This window comes from Mytilus californianus, unplaced genomic scaffold (genome assembly GCF_021869535.1).
Source record: "Mytilus californianus isolate M0D057914Y unplaced genomic scaffold, xbMytCali1.0.p SCAF_5, whole genome shotgun sequence".
NCBI classification, from domain to species: Eukaryota; Metazoa; Mollusca; class Bivalvia; order Mytilida; family Mytilidae; genus Mytilus; species Mytilus californianus.
The window spans coordinates 45246256-45266365 of record NW_026262701.1 but is presented as its reverse complement, the minus strand read 5'-3'; the positions used below and the strand labels follow the sequence as shown (position 1 = coordinate 45266365).

The 20110-nt window shown below is 31.5% G+C and overlaps 1 protein-coding gene across 1 annotated transcript in view; it reads left to right on the top strand.

The window, feature by feature from the left end:
- LOC127701992 (hemicentin-1-like) overlaps positions 1-20110 on the top strand; it is a 187047-nt gene that overhangs the window by 21259 nt on the left and 145678 nt on the right. The window contains exons 4-7 of the mRNA XM_052205963.1: positions 240-530; positions 4955-5275; positions 7313-7615; positions 19449-19766. Coding sequence (XP_052061923.1) covers positions 240-530; positions 4955-5275; positions 7313-7615; positions 19449-19766 — 1233 coding nt within the window. The remainder of the gene's footprint in view (positions 1-239; positions 531-4954; positions 5276-7312; positions 7616-19448; positions 19767-20110) is intronic.

Below are 20110 nucleotides of genomic sequence, written 5' to 3'. Positions count from 1 at the left end.
AAACAAGAAACGACCAAAAGCAAACAACAGTACACACAAAACAATAATAAAAAAACAACAAGACAAACCAAAAAAAAAAAAAAAAACCGGGGTGATATATGTAGCTACGGAAGGGTAATCAGAAAGCTTATCGGGAACTTATCTGTACAATTGCACACCATACTTATTTGTTTGGTTGCTGTTTCTTCGATATTCGCAAAACAAGCACTAATATTTGGTTTAATGCTTATTATCTGTAGAACCTATTGCAATTAACGCTCCCGTGACCCAGTATAATCCAATTCTACAGTCCTCGGTTACTCTGCAGTGTGATGTAACTCAAGGTACTGCATCCCAAATAATATGGATTAAAGATAACGTTCAACTGAATATAGGCAGTAATTCACGACTTTCTGGTGGTACTGTCGCAACTGAATCTCTGACAATTGCCAATGTACAAATGTCTGATAGTGGGAACTACCACTGTCGAGGCATTGATGCTGTCACTGGTAACATTGTAAATACAGATACCATTAATGTTAACACTGTTGGTAAGTGCCTTTATGCATTAAGCTTTTTAAGTTAAAAAATTGTCAACCTATAAAGAGGGAAATAAGAAAACTCGGTAACAACATTGTAGTTATTTATATTAGAATAACTAAGTCTTCTTTTCTGTACCATTATCAGATAAAACAAGATCAATACGGAGTCTGGACCTGCGTCGCTGCCTGTAATTGATTGAGATATCATGTATGCTGAAGCATTCCAGATCATTCCCTTTCATTAAATACAAAACTAGATGTGAAGAAACTTTTCATGCACAGTTAGTGTTGTAAAATTTCAAAATATCGGGAAACAGGAAGTGGCTGCATGGCGGATGTAGAAATTTATCACGCCTTACAAATTACTATAATGAAGCTGAAGACAATAAATAAAATCATCCCTTCAAAAAGAGTCATAAAAAGTTTGACGAAAATTTTTCGTGTACGACATGTACAATGAGTACTGTAAAATTTCATAATATCGCAAACAGGTAGGTCCTGACAGGTGAATGTTAACATTGCCTACTCTCTACAAGTCATCATTATGTAGCTGCAGACCAAATATTAAACCATTCCCTTCAATGGGAGCTTAGAACATTTTGTGTACAATGAATGTTGTAAAAATCTTAAACTATCGTCAAACAGGAAGTGAATGCACGGTCGATATAAAAAACGCTTACTCGATACAACTCAATATCAAGCATCATCCAAATATTAAAACCATTTCCCTTAATTGAAACCAATAAGAGTTTGGCGAAAGATTTCCCTTTTACAAGGAAAAGTGCAAAATTTCAAACAATCGGCAACAAGGAAGTGGTTGCACGGCGGATGTAAAAATTGCTTACTCGTTACAATTTACCATCACCAAGATGCAGACGGAAGATTTCTTCCCAGTGTCTTTCCAACGGAAGGACAGACAGACAGACGAATGGACGGAGTCGAAAGGTTACTAGACCTACTTTCGCCATAGAAACGATGGTAAAACAGGGTTGTCATTAAGGGTATCAATTTGGCGCCATATTGCAAAGATCAACATATCCTTCATAGCAAACAATGTATGACTGTTGTTTTGATGACCTGTATAAATTTAACTGATTGAGATTTCTCTATTGCTAATTGAAACGAAAAAGTGATGAATTAAGCTGTTTGTTATTTTATTTTTATATATGCAAGGAAAATGTTTTAATTCATATATAATTCACAAGCCTTGCTGAAGTGCTACTGGTATTCAAACCATTGGTTCGCTAGTACACAAGGTCAAGTATCTTCCATTTATACTTCGATTTTACAAAGCAGCAGACAAGATTTTTTTATCAGATATTGTTGAACATGTCAAATGATAGTATATTTTTTCAACCAATGCAAACAACAGTATGAGCTATTTTCGTAAATGTGCATCCATTGTACAACATATTTGTTTGTGTACACTGGCCTTTTTGGAAATGTTGATTTTTTACAATTACTTTTATTTGCAAATCCAAGAGACCAAATAAAACTGAACCCTTCATACCTTGATATTAAAAAGAACCACTTATTATGCTTTGAATGTATAATGATATACATATATTATATAAAGATAATGTCCGTCATTCCGTTTATTAGTTTGGTTCCAATATGAAATCAGGGAAGGTCGCCATAGTGGAGCAAAATATGAAAAACAAGAGATCATTACATAGATGTCATTTTCAGTTCAAACTTGTTTGTTGTTGTTATTTAAATATATATATATATATATATATATATATATATGATTACCCATTAGACCATATCTAAGAAAATCTCATTGACAAAGATCAATTGTGAATAATAACTTAAAATTATACAGCCTTCAACAATACATCAAATCCATGCTTTAAACTATAAGCTAGACTTTACAAACACAACATAATGACCAAATTTGAAACTATTAAGAAGAATAAACCAGTAGCTAACAGCCTGAACTAAATGACACAATGAAATGTAGAGCAATAATTGAACCCAAGCAACTACCAAAACCACTGGATTACAGGTTGCCATCTTTGAACAGACACATTAAATATTTTACAGGTAAACTATTTTTGTGGGTCGTCAACACTACCCAAACCTTGTTTTCTATGTAACTGAAAGTAAGGGTGAAGCCATTTCTATTCATAAACAACAATATTCCATCGGAGAAAAATATCAATAAATACACCCCAACGGACTCAGTATGACAATGTCATGAAAAGCATGACCATGAATGCTTCTATATGATTGATGTTTCTATATGATTTTTGTCGAGCCTGCGACCTCTGTCGCAGAAAGTGAGACATAGGGATAGTGATCCAGCGGCGGTGTCAGCGACGACTGCGGCATTAACTAAATAATTTAAAGCTTAATATTTCAGAAGGTAGAATACCTGGATTCTTCTTACTTTGTATATAGATGCCTTATGTTATGAGTTTCCAACTATCATATGTCCATTGTCATTGATGTCATTTTTTATTGTAATCATAATTTCTTTCTTGTTATGAGTAATGGGATAACTATATTTGTTATGTGCGTACTTGCAAGGCCCCCGTGCCTGTCAGACAGTGTTCATTTGACCTGGACCTCATTTCATGGATCAGTGAACAAAGTTAAGTTTTCGTTGTCAAGTCCATATCTCATATCCTATAAGCAATTGATCTACTATATTTCGTGTATGGAATTATTGTAAGGTGTACATGTCTAACTGACAGGTGTCATCTGACCTTAACCTTGTTTTCATGGTTTTAATGGTTAAAGTTAAGTTTTTGTATTTTGGTCTATTTTTCTTATACTGTATGCAATAGGTCAACTATATTTGGTATTTGGAAATATTTTACAATGTACATGTCAGTCTGGCAGGTTTTATATGATCTTAACCTCAATTCATTACGGTTCATTGCTAAATGTTAAGCTTTTTGTGTTTTGGTCTGTTTTTCTTAAACTATTAGCAATAGGTCAATTATAGTTAGTGTATGGAATGATTGTAGGGTGTATATGTCTGTCTGGTTGTTATCATCTGACCTTGACCTCATTTTATAGTTCATTGATCAATATCAAGTTTTCCTGGTTAAGTTGTCTTTCAGATACGTTTTGCACTAGGTCAACTATATTAAATCATGGAATGATTGTAAGGTGTACAAGTTTGTCTGGCAGGATTCATCTGACCTTGACCTCGTTTTCATGGTTCATTTGTCAATGTAAAGTCTTCATAGTTTGATCTGTTTCTTGTATACGATAAGCAATAGGTCCACTATAATTGGTGTATGGAATGATTGTCAGTTGTAGATGTATTTCTGTCTTAGTTTATCTGACCTTGACGTCATTTTCTTTGGTCTTATTAAGTTTATGTGATACTTGTAGTAACTTTATATTTATGACTATCAACATAAAAATCAATGATCAGTAAAACGAATGGACGGAGTCGAAAGGTTACTGGACCTACTTTCGCCTTAGAAACGATGGTAAAACAGGGTTGTCATTAAGGGTATCAGTTTGGCGCCATATTGCAAAGATCAATTTATCCTTCATAGCAAACATTGTATGAATGTTGTTTTGATGACCTGTATAAATTTAACTGATTGAGATTTCTCTATTGCTAATTGAAACAAAAAAGGAATGAAGTACGCTGTTTGTTATTTTATTTTTATATATGCACGGAAAATGTTTTAATTCATATATAATTCACAAGCCTTGCTGAAGTGTTACTGTATTCAAACCATTGGTTTGCTAGTACACAAGGTCAAGTATCTTCCATTTATACTTCGATTTTACAAAACAGCAGACAAGATTTTTTTTATCAGATATTGTCGAACATGTCACATGATAGTATATTTTTCTAACCAATGCAAACAACAGTATGAGCTATTTTCGTAAATGTGCATCCATTGTACAACATATTTATTTGTGTACACTGGCCTTTTTGGAAATGTTGATTTTTTACAATTACTTTGTGATTTGCAAATCCAAGAGACCAAATAAAACTGAACCCTTCATACCTTGATATTAAAAAGGAACCACTTATTATGCTTTGAATGTATAATGATATACATATATTATAAAGATAATGTCCGTCATTCCGTTTATTAGTTTGGTTCCAATATGAAATCAGGGAAGGTCGCCATAGTGGAGCAAAATATGAAAAAACAGAGATCATAACATAGATGTCATTTTCAGTTCAAACTTGTTTGTTGTTGTCATTTAAATATATATATATATATATATATATATATATATATATATATATATATGATAACGAAATGATTTTATGGAAATAAGTAGAAAATTCTAAAAATGTTCATAACAGTTTATGACTTAATTAATTTTTTGGATCAATAATATCCCAGAAAGAAACACGATATAAATATCTATGAATACACATTAACAGAATATCGATAAAATTTACAGTTAAAATCATGATATTCAATGTACATTTATAATCATTTTAGGAACACCACCTGTAGCATCCATTCCACAGACATCATATTATTCAGTGACCGGGCAACAAATTATTCTTGGGTGTACAGTCAGCTCACCAAACAGTCCTTTACAGGATGTTCAGTGGACATTTATCAATAATGGAGGACAAGTGACAGATCCTATCCTCGTTTCAACTTCAAATGGAAAGTATTCAGGTTCAACAATCAATAGTCCATCTTTGACAATCAACAATATCGCAAGCACGGACGCAGGAACGTACAGCTGTAAGGCCAGAAATCTGGTTGGAACCAGCACAAATAATCCAACAACAACTCTTACTGCAAACGGGAGTATGTTTATTCTATATTGTAGAAGTTTATTTTAAAAAAAGGAGATGTGGTATGATTACCCATTAGACCATATCTAATAAAATCTCATTGACAAAGATCAATTGTGTATAATAACTTAAAATTATACAGCCTTCAACAATACATCAAATCCATGCTTTAAACTATAAGCTAGACTTTACAAACACAACATAATGACCAAATTTGAAACTATTAAGAAGAATAAACCAGTAGCTAACAGCCTGAACTAAATGACACAATGAAATGTAGAGCAATAATTGAACCCAAGCAACTACCAAAACCACTGGATTACAGGTTGCCATCTTTGAACAGACACATTAAATATTTTACAGGTAAAATATTTTTGTGGGTCGTCAACACTACCCAAACCTTGTTTTCTGTGTAACTGAAAGTAAGGGTGAAGCCATTTCTATTCATAAACAACAATATTCCATCGGAGAAAAATATCAATAAATACACCCCGACGGACTCAGTATGACAATGTCATGAAAAGCATGACCATGATTGCTTCTATATGATTGATGTTTCTATATGATTTTTGTCGAGCCTGCGACTTCTGTCGCAGAAAGTGAGACATAAGGATAGTGATCCAGCGGCGGTGTCAGCGACGACTGCGGTATTAACTAAATAATTTAAAGCTTAATATTTCCGAAGGTAGAAAACCTGGATTCTTCTTACTTTGTATATAGATGCCTTATGTTATGAAGTTTCCGTCTATCATATGTCCATTGTCATTGATGTCATTTTTTATTGTAATCATAATTTCTTTCTTGCTATGAGTAATGGGATAACTATATTTGTTATGTGCGTACTCGGAAGGCCCCCGTGCCTGTCAGACGGTGTTCATTTGACCTGGACCTCATTTCATGGATAAGTGAACAAGGTTAAGTTTTCGTTGTCAAGTCCATATCTCATATCCTATAAGCAATTGGTCTACTATATTTCGTGTATGGAATTATTGTAAGGTGTACATGTCAGTCTGGCAGGTTTTATATGATCTTAACCTCAATTTATTACGGTTCATTGCTAAATGTTAAGCTTTTTGTGTTTTGGTCTGTTTTTCTTAAACTATTAGCAATAGGTCAATTATAGTTAGTGTATGGAATGATTGTAGGGTGTATATGTCTGTCTGGTTGTTATCATCTGACCTTGACCTCATTTTATAGTTCATTGATCAATATCAAGTTTTCCTGGTTAAGTTGTCTTTCAGATACGTTTTGCACTAGGTCAACTATATTAAATCATGGAATGATTGTAAGGTGTACAAGTTTGTCTGGCAGGGTTCATCTGACCTTGACCTCGTTTTCATGGTTCATTGGTCAATGTAAAGTTTTCATAGTTTGATCTGTTTCTTGTATACGATAAGCAATAGGTCCACTATATTTGGTGTATGGAATGATTGTCAGTTGTAGATGTATTTCTGTCTTAGTTTATCTGACCTTGACATTTTCTTTGATCTTATTAAATTTATGTGATACTCGTAGTAACTTTATATTTAGGACTATCAACATAAAATCAATGATCAGTAAAACAGGCGAGACATTTCAGCGTGTGCATTCTTGTTTATATATGAATGTGTTGCGATAAGGAGACAACAGGTTATGCTTAGAAAATATAAATGTCCTTGCAGCAAGCAATATTATTGTAAGTAGATGTACACGTGTAAGATAATATTTGTGAACGACTTCTCATGCGATGGAATTGACTTTTCTGTTTTATATATTAAGTAAATCTCAAAGATTGACATACAGAATTGGCTGCTAGCAAATTACTTTCATCAACTTATTTGTACATATAATTAGAAATGAATACATTGTAATACATGTAATTATTGTTATTTTACACAAAGCATATTTTTCTCTTAAATGAGGGAAAACAAAATTTTCTTGATGACACATTTAAGTAAAGTGTAAATTATGGACTATACGATTATGTCATTTAAAGTTTTGATCGATTGTGTAAAATCTGTGTTAATTGCCTTGAGTGAGTTTATTTTTTCTTTCCCATTTTTTATACAAGGTCTGCCTGTAGTCCAGATTAATCCTTCGACCTACACAGCAACATATGGAAGTCAAGTGGTAATTAATTGTAATATCGTATCTGCTAGTCCTGCAGCAACTCAAGTTTACTGGCAGAGAAATTCCGATAATCAGGTTCTACGAATTGACAATGGAGACCAGGGATATCAAGGCAGTACAACATCTACACCTTCATTAACCATTAATTTTGCTACAACAGCTTATGCAGGAGTATACACATGTTTTGCTACAAATGTTGTAGGAACTGGCAACAGTAATCTTGGAACTGTTACGATAACTGGTGGTAAGTACTTGTATATCAACAGAATGTCTTAATATAGGATGAATTCAGATTCTCAATTGTGAATTTTCATTCTCCACGTAGCAACGTTTCAGCAAACCCTCGCTAAACGATATCAAACTGGTATCAAGTCCTTTTAAACTTTAATGTGCCGGCCTCTTTGAACTGTTAATCACTCAAGCCGAAAAGCAACAGCGATTATCTATCGCAAATCCGTTTCAAACGTTACCGATTTTAGTCAGATGATATACCTCCAACAAATGTTCATAAATAAAAGGAATTAATGACAAATACATATGTAAATTAAGTAACTTATGGTTATTAGTGCCAGATCATATTTAATATGCAGCAAAAAAGCAAATCAGTTAAAAATAAAATTTAAAAATGAATAATATAATTTTAGATTGTCCGCATGTAGTAGCTCTAGTTAAGAAAGATTGTTGATAAGTGATATGGAAACTAGTGTCATATTAGTAAGTGTGGTCTCTAACAATAGTTGATAAACATAACGAGAAAGTGAGTCAGAAGGTCTTAATTGCACGTTTTTTGGAATGGGAAAGACAGTAAAAAACCAAAATGATTAATGGATTAAAAATTAAAACCAATCTGTACTTATTTTGATGATTTTCCTATTATATACATTTCTGCTGTTGATTAATTTGTCATTTTTTGTGCATCCAATTAATGTATTTCGGTAATATTTACTTTTTCTCTTTGTTCGTTTTCTTATTTTTTATTCGTTATCTAAAAATCAATATAGGGACAGACGTAAAAGGAACATCAGGTGTTCATTGTTTATATCATTTTAAAGTAAAATAAATACTTTTACAAATACCGACAATTCAAACAGTATGAAAATAAAGAAATGTGATATGATTGCCATTTAAACAAATATCCATTAAATAGGCAATTGTATGGCCTATTGTTATCATAAGTAATTATTAAAATAAAATATTTGTTTATCAAATAGAAATATTGATTGTGAAAATGTTGAAATAATTGAATTTATTCCGTAAACAAGATAGTCTTGTTGAAAGTTGTAAGTGAATTATCAAATTAATCTACATTGAGATCTCTGTTAAAGTTGTAATATTTGACAACGGTGCAAAAGGTGAGTTCACATCAGAAAAGGTTGAATATATCAATATGGAACTTACAAAAAATATCGTGCAAACAAGGTACATGTACCTCGCTGTATTCAGCAAATAAATCCATTCCCCGGAGTCTATTTTAACAATATATCTAGGAATAATATATTTTAGCTTCAACAATAGAAAATATGCCTAAGTCTAAATTGTCCGCCTCTAGAAAAGTTGTAAATGCATGAAACAGTCTGGATTTAAAGATCAGGCAACTATTACCTTTCCCATAAATTACAACGTAGAAATGATTATACATTTTATTTTTTTTTTAGGGGGGGGGGGGGGGAGATTTTACACCAACTTCTAAGTGTGATTAATTGAATAGTGAAAGGTCCATAAAAGAATAAGTTATAGCAATAAGTAAACCTATAGAGTCATTTTAAAAATATTTCAGAATTCACCTGAGCAGATCACTTATTGTTTCGTGAAGGACAGACATGCAAAGTTATTACATTTTATGAATTGATGTACTGAAATGTCCGTCACAATTTAGACAACATAAAACTAAGGAGTTGTTGTAGGATTATCAATGATACAACTGTCCATCAACTCAAATGCAAGGATTGCAACAGATACATGTCACCGTTACATTAGATGTACGAATTTTCTTTTATACTTAGTCTGTGTGTTTGATTTAATCCACTTAAAATTGTAAAAAAATTTAAAATGATTGATTTTATTTTGTATACTCCCGTTTACGGGCCGTATTATTGTATACCGTTGTACGTCTGTCGGTCAGCGTCAACATATTGGACAATAACTAAAAAAAACTTTCTCATGAAAATTTGGTGAATAGTTTATATTTATTGATGTAATATCCCTTTCGATTTTTATAAATTTTAGATTTTGAATTAATTTTTCGAGTTATGGGATTTTATTCATAGAAAAGGTGGATTTTCCAGTTTTTGGACATTAGCTCAAAAATGCTTTGAACAGTTTTCATGAAACTTTGTTGATTGGTTTATATCTATAAAAAAAGCTCCCTTTATGTTTTTTTTTATAAATATCTGATATGACATGGAGGAGTTCTGGAACTTTATTCGTAGAAAAAGCGACGGGCGTATCATGCGCTCATTGCACAGCTCTTTATTTCTGAAATGGCTACCAAATATTCATATTTTTACGTACACTATAATTACTGTGCATCAAAATTTTGAACTGCTAATATTCAATAATTGGAATTATTTGAACATGTCTTATAGGTGAGGCAAACATTTTTGAAAACGTCCAGCAATTGTTATAAAATACTTTTGAAAAAAATTGCTGAATAGAAGGCCGTTAAATTTCGGGAGGGGAATACTTATTTGAGGAAACGTGAACGAAGGAACGTGCCACAAGTAATCAACCGTGATTTTTTGTCAATACCTGCTTTTAACAAAATGGTCATAACTAATGAACAATGTCGCATAGATAGAATAGTTTTGTGATGACGACAACACCGAGATTACACAATAAATATTCGATATTGTCAATCATAACACATATTCTTATTTGTAGATTAATCATGTCAAAATAAGAAAAATAAAAACGAAATATAAAATACTGTGTGAATAATGCGATTTTAATGACGTAATCAATGTCGAGTACATATACGAATACGCTATATGAATAAAATGAGATGTGATAGATACGTCACGGAGACAGCAACTCAACAATACAACTAACCAAAAGCCGTCAACAATAGACTGTGTACAAAATATTTAGTTCAAACATACACTTTGTATTTTATTGTCTAAATAAACAATAGGATTGGATACAAGTTATAACAACTAAGCATTATCCTCCTCAAATAATTACAATATACAAAATTTCAAGATGACAGCAATTATATAATTAAGGACATTATAAAAGATATATTCAACAACACTTACCGTTATCTTGAAAATATTTTTTCGTTAAATATTCATAACACTCTTAAAATACTTTCTAAATCAAATATGTGTTGCAATGAGTGTCCTTTCCTAGCTTTAGACATTTCAGTTTTACACCAGAAACTCTACACAAAAATTTACGACAAAAGGGATGATTTTCTTTCCCTATTGTTAATTTTCCTTCTTTTTGGATGTCATGTTCCTCTGGCATCGTCTAACGGTGTTTATATATCCCAACTCGTTCGCTATCGGCCTAACCACAATCAGATGTACATTTGTGTTTTACATGAAGTCAAAAATAAATATCACATCAGGAAAAATCCCTTTTGATATTGTGGTTCAGATATGGTTTAAATTATGAAAAATAGCCGTCATAAGGCTAACACTTGAAGCATATATATAATTACATGCAGTTTTTGGAAGAAATATTCAATATTTGTATTAAATACCAGGTGTTTAAAAACTGTCAAACTTTCTTTAATGATTGCCTTCAAGACATGGTCACCAGTTTTAGATTTTTGGCCAATGACAAGGACAACAAAATATGTTTAGAATAATTGGATATCAAACATTTTAATCGAAAAAAATAAAATGGCAAAAACATGTTTAACTCACAATTATTTCAAACAACAGTAGCTTTCATTGAGCATTACTCTGATCTGATCAAACTATATCTAAACTAATCTATGAATAACAATACTTAAAAAAAAATCTTTCTTTTTGGTGTATAGAACATTAAAATAACTTGATGCATATTCTTACAACAAACAATCAAACTTAGCAATACAATTTATATGTTTTGTCTACGGACAAGACATTTTATTGATATTTAATTAAATGCATTAAAAACATAATTGTTAAAGTAAAGATTAAAAGTTACCCATTAAATTTTAAGCTGTGTTTTTTAATTTTTGGAAAATATAAAAATGTCCCCATGATTCTTTATATATCTCAAAATTTTATTGATTAAGCAAAAATGAAGACACATTTTTTTCAACTGAAATCCATAAATCTGACTGTTTAACAATCAAACTATTATTAAAACTTAATTTTGAAATAGTTGAATGTGTTCTCTTGAAACAATAACATACATTTTATCTATCAAAAGATGCTGAACCTCGAGGAAATTGGAAACAAATACATTGTGATAATGTCAACGGACAAGACATTTTATTGATATTTAATTAATTGCATTGAAAAATAATTGTTAAAGGTAAGATTTAAAGTTACCCATTAAATTTTAAACTGTGATTTTTTAATTTTTGGAAAATATAAAAATGTACCCATGATTCTTTACATATCTCAACATTTTATTGATTAAGCAAACATGAAGACACATTCTTTCAACTGAAATCCATAAATCTGACTGTTTAACAATTAAACTATTATTAAAACTCAGTTTTGACATAGTTGAATGTGTTCTCTTGAAAAATAACATACATTTTATCTATCACATGAGGCAGAACTCGGGGAAAATTATAACAGATTTGACAGAGACATGAATTGTGGGATGTTTCAGAAATGTATTTAACTTGCACTGGCTTCAGTTTTTTTAATGAACTGAAACCAACTTTATTTCAGGATTGTCTTTTTTTTAATATTTCAAACGCTTCTGGGAGTGTTTGCTGATCTGTGGTGATAGGAAGCAAGCAATTTTTTTCCTTCACTTCTTCTTTTACTTTGTCTTTTCTTGGTTTTCTTAGCTTGGATTTCCTCCATTCTGATAATTCAACAGGTGCTTTCTTATATTGTCGTCTAAGGCCCAGAAAATTAGAAATAGCACTTCCAAATTTGTGGTATTTTCCAACTGGTGCTAACACAGCATTATACAATGTGTCTGCTTGCCAAATGTTTTTTTCTGTCTGTATAGTGCCTCTCTTCTTCATATCTTAAATTCTATTGCTGATTGTATTCATTACAGCTTTGCCCACTTCTAATTGTAGCACCACATGCTTACTATGTACTACTCCTTTCTTTTCGAGTTCTTTTCTTGTTCTTGGATAGTTTATCAGTTTTGTTAAAACTCTTGATCTTCTACGCGGGGTTTCAGGCATGGCCGCTTTTGATTTTATGGTAGATCTCCATTCTGATGATCTCGAACCCCCTGGAGAACTTATGGTATCATCATCATCTTCATCAGCTGTCTTTTTGTTATTTTAGCTATTGGCAAGCCCTGTTCCAGTCAGTTTGATTTTGAGTTTCCAATTCTGTGTCCTTAACACTGCTCTTTTTTTCTCTCATTCTCAAGTATTTGCTTATTTGTGCTGTTTGTACTTTGTTTCCTGGTACTTCTTTTGTTTGCATCCAGAGGATGATCCTCTACAGTATTTCTGGTATCAGCTTTTTGTTTTTTTCTGTACTCTTTTTTTTTCTTTTTCTTTTAAAAGCTTTCGACCATCATTAAATCTTTTTTCTCTGTCTATCTCTCTTTCAGCTTGTTTTCTCTCTCAGTCTTTCTTTTTCATGTCTTCATATTTTGATGCATTGGTTGTTTTAATTTTATCCCTGTATTTTCTCATTCTTAATGTCTTTGGTGTAACTTCTTTCTTTTCTTTAACTACCGGTAACACTTTCCTCTCTCTTAAACCCACCACTTTAAAGTTTATTCTGAAATAAAAACAACAGAATGAAATCTGTATAATCTAAAGAAATAATTGTGATTATATTTATGTTGAAATACTGAGTTTTAATTTGTACAAAGAACTTTCATCACCTATAAATAAGATTTAAGTTCCAAAGCAGACAAATAATTTAATGTAATACTTGTTATGTACAAGTGGCTTGTCCATAGACACTTCCTCATCTGCTGGTAATCCTGAAATGCAAAAGATAAAGTCAGAGAGAGAGAAATACATTTAATTAAGTCAACCTTTTAAGTTATGCAGCAACTGGAATAAATATATTGCAGTAAAATAAGATATGCTTTTTATGACTGACAATTTGCCACTTTTTAAAATCCACTCCTGTAAAGTAATTTTACAAAACATTAGAACAGTTAAATTACCATTAATTGATTAAAAATAATATATTTCTAAGTTTAAACAACACATAGGAACAATTTAGATCCATAAAGCCAAGCAATATTGATATAAAGCCATGTCTACGGACAAGACATGTGTCTACGGACAAGACATTTTTATATTTTTTTCAAATTCTTCCTCTTTTAATAGATGGTAGAAAAAATATTTATAGTGTTCTCATATCTACAAAAGAGCAGGAACTTAGCAATGCAACATTAATGTTATTACACTTTCAGTTTACTAGGAAATGCCTGTCTACGGACAAGACATTTTTTACTTTATTTGTATATCCAACTTTGATGGCATATATCTCCAGCTAGGGTACTGCAATATTGATATATGAGGTAGTTGTTCATGATTTATATACAAGAAGAGAAAACAAAACACATAATAGCATAAATTTCATTTATTTTTCTCTTATATCACTACACTGTACAAGGTAAAAACAAAAATACAAAATTGCATAACGAACGCATAGTATTCCGCTTTTCATCATAACTTTATAACTACTGAAGATTTTTCGTTGCAACAATCTGCAAAAAAAAATGAATAAATTGTTTATAACAGTGAACCAATAATGTAGTTCAAATGAGGTTCACTTATTAACTATCAATTGATAAAAACAGTGTAATTTTGATTGAAACAACATAACGTGAAATTTTGCCCATTTTTAGCGTGTATTTTAGTGGGGTTATTTTTCAAAACGGTCACACATATACATGATATTTGATATGCATTGTGAAGCCCTATATTCTCTTCCTCAGTTCAAAGATGTAATACTTAAATTGAGTCCATCTTCTTATCTATAGAAGCCTATAACATAGACCAAATATGAAATGTACATTTGATTGTGGCTAGGCCGTATGTCTGTGTCTTTAGTGACGTTTTGAATTTCAATGAGCGTAATCTATGTATTACTGGTAAAAAGTAAAAAACAAAAAAACCAGAACTCCAAGGAAAATTTAAATCGGAAAGTTCCTTATCAAATGGCAAAATAAAAAGCTCAAACACATCAAACGAATGGAAAACTATTTCTCTGTCATATTCCTGACTTGGTAGAGGCATTTCCTTATGTAGAAAATGGTGGATTAAATCTGGTTTTATAGCTCGCTAAACCTCTTACTTGTATGTAAATTATCTAGTCAGGGATTTTGTTATAAAAATTACTATAACCTTCATTTAATTCTTCCATAGATAAAAAGATTTGGTTTGCAAGTCTGGCTGTACCGGTAAAAAACTTTTTTTCAGACGGAATGGCATCATCCTTTATTTTAAAGGTGATGTTGTTTACCGAGCTCGGAAATGTATATACGATCCGGGTAAACTTATAAATCCCCTAAATAAACTTATTTTAAAATGTTACCTATTCAACACTGTAATTAGATCTTTGAATATTGTTTTTATTCGTAGATATATTAATTTTGTTATCAGTAATTTAAAATCATACTTAATAGTTTGTTATACACATATGCACTTTCACGGTACTACAGGCTCTAGACTTTTACTCGGTACCTTTATTTTGGCATTGCACCAGATCATTTTTTTTTTCTCTGACTGTAAAAGACGTCTTAACACTAAATTCATTGGATGTTGCATGTGTACTGATTTATATTTTAGTCTTAGATGCATGATTTGTTTTATAAGTTGTTATTGGCTTTAAACTAGCTGTCAGTAACTGAAAGTACTCTCAGATCTGTACTTATTGTCTTTTTTGTTGTTAGGGATGAGGGATGGATAAATACCCTGCTCCGTCCGGTCTGTGATTTTGTTTGATGTTTTTCTGATTGTGTCGATCTGATAACTTAAGCCTTTTTCTTCTAATTTTTATAGTTTGTTCTTATGTTGTGCTGTTACACCACTGTCTCAGTTTAGTTACGGGGAGGGTTGAGCGCTCACAAACATGTTTACCCCCGCAACATTATTGATGTGCCTGTCCAAAGTCAGGAGCCTGTAGTTCAGTGGTTGTCGTCGGTTTCATGTCTGTCATATTTGTGTTTCGTAAATTGTTTTGTTATAAACTATGCCCTTAATTTTCTCAATTGACTTGTTTAATATTGGTTATGTAGGGGCCTTTTAAAGTCGACTATACGGTATGGAATTTTCTCATTGTTGAAGGCCGTACGATTGGCTGTAATTTCTTACATCCACGTTATTTGAACTTTGGCGGATAGTTGTCTCATTAACTATCATACCACATCTCCTATTTTTTATAATAAATATATTTGTTTATAAACAGTAACAGTTGGATACGAGTACATTTTAAGATACATCAATATTAATCAAAGAAACGTTTTGTATGGCGTATATAACTATGTATATTTCTGAAAAGGATAAGGTTTTGTTCAACAATAATTTCGTCTGTTCCAATAAAATATGTTCTATGGAAACTAAGTGTTGGATATTTTCAAAGAGCTGATTTCTAAAATTTATGAATGTAAAAAGTACTAGGTTTCACAAATTTTCTTGACCATGCGAATACTTTATTAAACCAATCATCGATTAATAAAGGCATGTAACATATAATGATTATAAATAAACATACGTATAGAAACAATGGTGATAAAGCCAATGATAATATGACGTTAACTATAGCTGTTGTTTTCATTTTGTCATGATTGTGAAACGTTTAATTTTATGATCATTTCATAAGGAAACAAATCTTCAATTGAATTTACAAAATATACAAATTTTGATATATTTGTCAATCGTTTTCTAACAACGACCCTGCTTAATAGCTCATTTATGAACACTTATCAGTTGTATAAGGTGTTTACTAGTATCAAACTTCTTCATGACATTTTGATAAGCCTCCCTTTTGAAAATTTCTTGAAATTTTAAATAAGTTTTCAATTTACTCTTTCCACTATATCATCAGCTATTTATTCATAAATAAACCAACAGCTAACCAACAGCCGGATTTAAACTAAAACAGTAATTGAAAATCACCAACAACAACCAAGAGACACACTAATACCTTGCAGGTCAACCCTACCCTAACTTGTTTTACTGAAAGGAAGGGTGAAGCCCAATTTCAATTGTAAAGAACAATATTTCTTTCAGAGAAAAATATCAATTAGTACCCCCCAATGGAATCAGTATAACAATGTCAAAACCAGACTGAGAAAAGCATGACTCCGATTGTTTGTAAAGGATTGTTTTGCAAATGGTCATGCTTGAAACATATTAATGAACTTAGCATATAATATATTATAAGTAGATATATACGTGTAAGATAGCTTTGTGGAGAAATTCCCATACGATGGCATTATTTTTTTAATTTTTCATAATCTTCAAGATTGACATACAGACATGACTGCTAATTGATGTATACTGATAAAATTACATACATCAACTTATTTGTACATGTAATCAGTAATCACGGAACTGTTACAATTACTGGATATGGACACAATGAGTTCTACAACTGTCCCATTCCACTAAACAGCAAGCTATAAAGGTCCATTAAGAGACTAGTGTAAAACAATTAAAAAAAAAAAACAACGGTATAATCTATATAAAAAACGAGAAACGAGAAACAATTATGAACCACACCAACAAACGACAACCACTGAACAACAGGCTCCTGACTTAGGACAGTTGCAAACAAATGCAGCGGGTTTGAACGTTTTAAAAGGCGCCGACTTTCACCCTAACCTGAAATAGTAGTGTAACATTACAACATAAAAAGACACACTATAAAATATCAATTGAAATGACTGGATCAAAAAGACATATAAACAAAAACAAGTAAACATACACTGAACGAATAAGTTTGATCTATTACACAATATAAATGCAATATTAATAAAAAAAAAAAATGTAGAACAATGTCAAAAAGACAACTTTAACCTAGGACAAAATGGGAGTGAATGTTTAACAAAAAACTATACAGGTCGAGTATAATTTACCATAAGAAATTCATTGTTTTTCTTGTTTTAATAACATGTAACAAAACACTTTCGCTTATGAATCTATTATTAGAGGTAATGGAAAAAATGTGTTTGATCCTTATAGTTCTCAACTGAGTATGATTGTTTGTTTAAATATTGTTCATCTGTAGTGACCTTTGTTTTCGGATAGGCAACATAATTCTAAAGGATGTAGAGGTACACCCTTGGTGCATTATTTAGATTTTAATGTGTGATATGGTTTCTGAGAAGCTGTAGGTATATATCTCTTGTATCGCTTCATTATGTTCCACTGTGGTTGACAAATTTAACATTAGTTCAACATAAAAAAAATATGAAAAGTTAGCCTAGGATTATCCCAGTATGTGTTTAAATATTTGAGAGAGTTTCTAAGAATATGTGTGTATTTTTTTCTTAAAGTTTCTGTGTTAAACTGTGTTCAACAGTAGTGGTCATTTTGAATTTGAATTTGCATTGTTCCTACAATATTTTGAATGAATATGCAGACAAATTCTTAAGAATATCGTTGCAATTTCAGGTACTTGTACCTAGGTGAATTGGCTTCAAATATGAGTCGCAAGAAAGATTTTGCAGAAAATTAAAATCTGAATCTATACAAAAAGTGTTATTAATAAAAATAGGAGTATGAACTTGGTTGACTAGACATTTTGGATGAATCGAAATTTTCCCGAGGTCCCGAACTTTGTTCTATATAAATATATGTTTTTGACACCTGTTGAGTCAAAATTGGATGAGTCGCAATTTCGAATTATTCAAACCAAATTAACGGTACCAACGTTTTAAAAAGCATTTAAATTACAGTTGTTTTTTTATCTCGAACAAATACACATATGTAAAAAAACATGACTTCGGGGTTTTAAATTGATTGACGTGTTAATATAATCTAACAATTTTCTCAACTCTCCTGTATACGCGAATGAACAACTTAAATTCTTAAAACCACACTAAGATTGATTGCAAATTGTTCTTTTGGCTAAATTTTGACTGTACAAAGAAATGACCTCTAGACAAGAAATAATTATTCGATAAAAGTTAAAACAATGTAATATAATTTTAATAGTCTGTTGATCCTTGTGATTGTCGTCCCTTTACATAAATATCATGTATAAATGAATGCCAATTTGTACTTGGGACTTTTCAGTAGGCAGTACATATGGTTCAAATATGTGTCAAGAACGCTTTACATTATGTAGCAGTTATTTCTCTGTATTGGATTATGCTTTCTCTTAGTTGGCTACATTGCAGACGACAAATGTTTGGTTCAAATGCCAAAAAAAAAAAACGAACCACGACTGAAGGAGAGGGAGCAAAATTACCTCTACGATATACATTTTGGAAGACATGTCAATGCTAATACAACTGCATACTTAATATCATTGACTTATCATAATAGGTTCCCTTAAACGAGAGGGTAAATAGATTGAGGGTTCACAATTATATCGTTTTCAATATTTTAGAACCACGATTGTATTACCTCTGCATCTTAAGCATAAAAACTAGACAAATGGCAATATATGATATCCCATTAGTGTTTTGTCATAAATATCTATTTAATGTATCTTGTATATTCGCGCCAGCTTATTTATTGACTGATCATACAAACAGTAAATATAATTCTTGATGATTTTTCAGGGACTATTATTACTTATTTTTATATCCCCTTCTGTTTCCTATTCGATGTTTTTATAATTAAATACTAAAAGCAGGCATTCTCAATTTTAAGTGATAATGTACAGTTTCTTGCCTTGTCCACCATGCACCTAAATTCTTTTTTGGTGAATGTATTCTTGTTGGTGTATGTCCTTGAGTATAATTCGTGTAAATTTTGGAAAAGAAGCAAATACTTACTTTGAATATACATTTTCAATTTGCAGGTGGTCTTGATATAACAGCATCACGGACGACGTATTCAGCAATAGTTGGAGATTCTATTGTTACCATACTGTGTAATATAAACGGGACACCACCGGCTATTGCATGGGACTGGACAAAAACATCAATTTCTGGAGGCAATTCTGAAATAATATCTCAAGGGACAAATAATGCACGAAGACAAGTTATCAATTCTGCAACCAAACCCAATTTAAATATATATAGCATGACAGAAGACGATGAAGGTGTTTACAGATGCAGAGCTAATAATGGGGAGCGACAATATATAAGTGAACCTGTAATACTAAAAGTGCAAGAAGGTAATATGTTCGTTCTTTCCTTTCAAACTTTCACATTCAGTCATCTATTGGAGTTAACATTTTTTTTTTATTTGTACTTAACAGCACACACTTGGTAACGCCTAATGGTAAATAAGAGGCCTAATAAATGTCGTCATGTATTCATCATGCTCTTGTAATAAGGTTAAGGAATTTGCCTCTACAAAAGGCTTGTAAAATTGAAATCTCAAATGTTTTATTTCAAATAGACATGAAGTATTTTCCAATGCCTTTTTACCGGTTATGAATTACTAGTACTAGTGTAATAAGGCCGGACGTTAACATGTACATATGTAGGTGTTAAGAATATTGTCAATTGGTCTTTG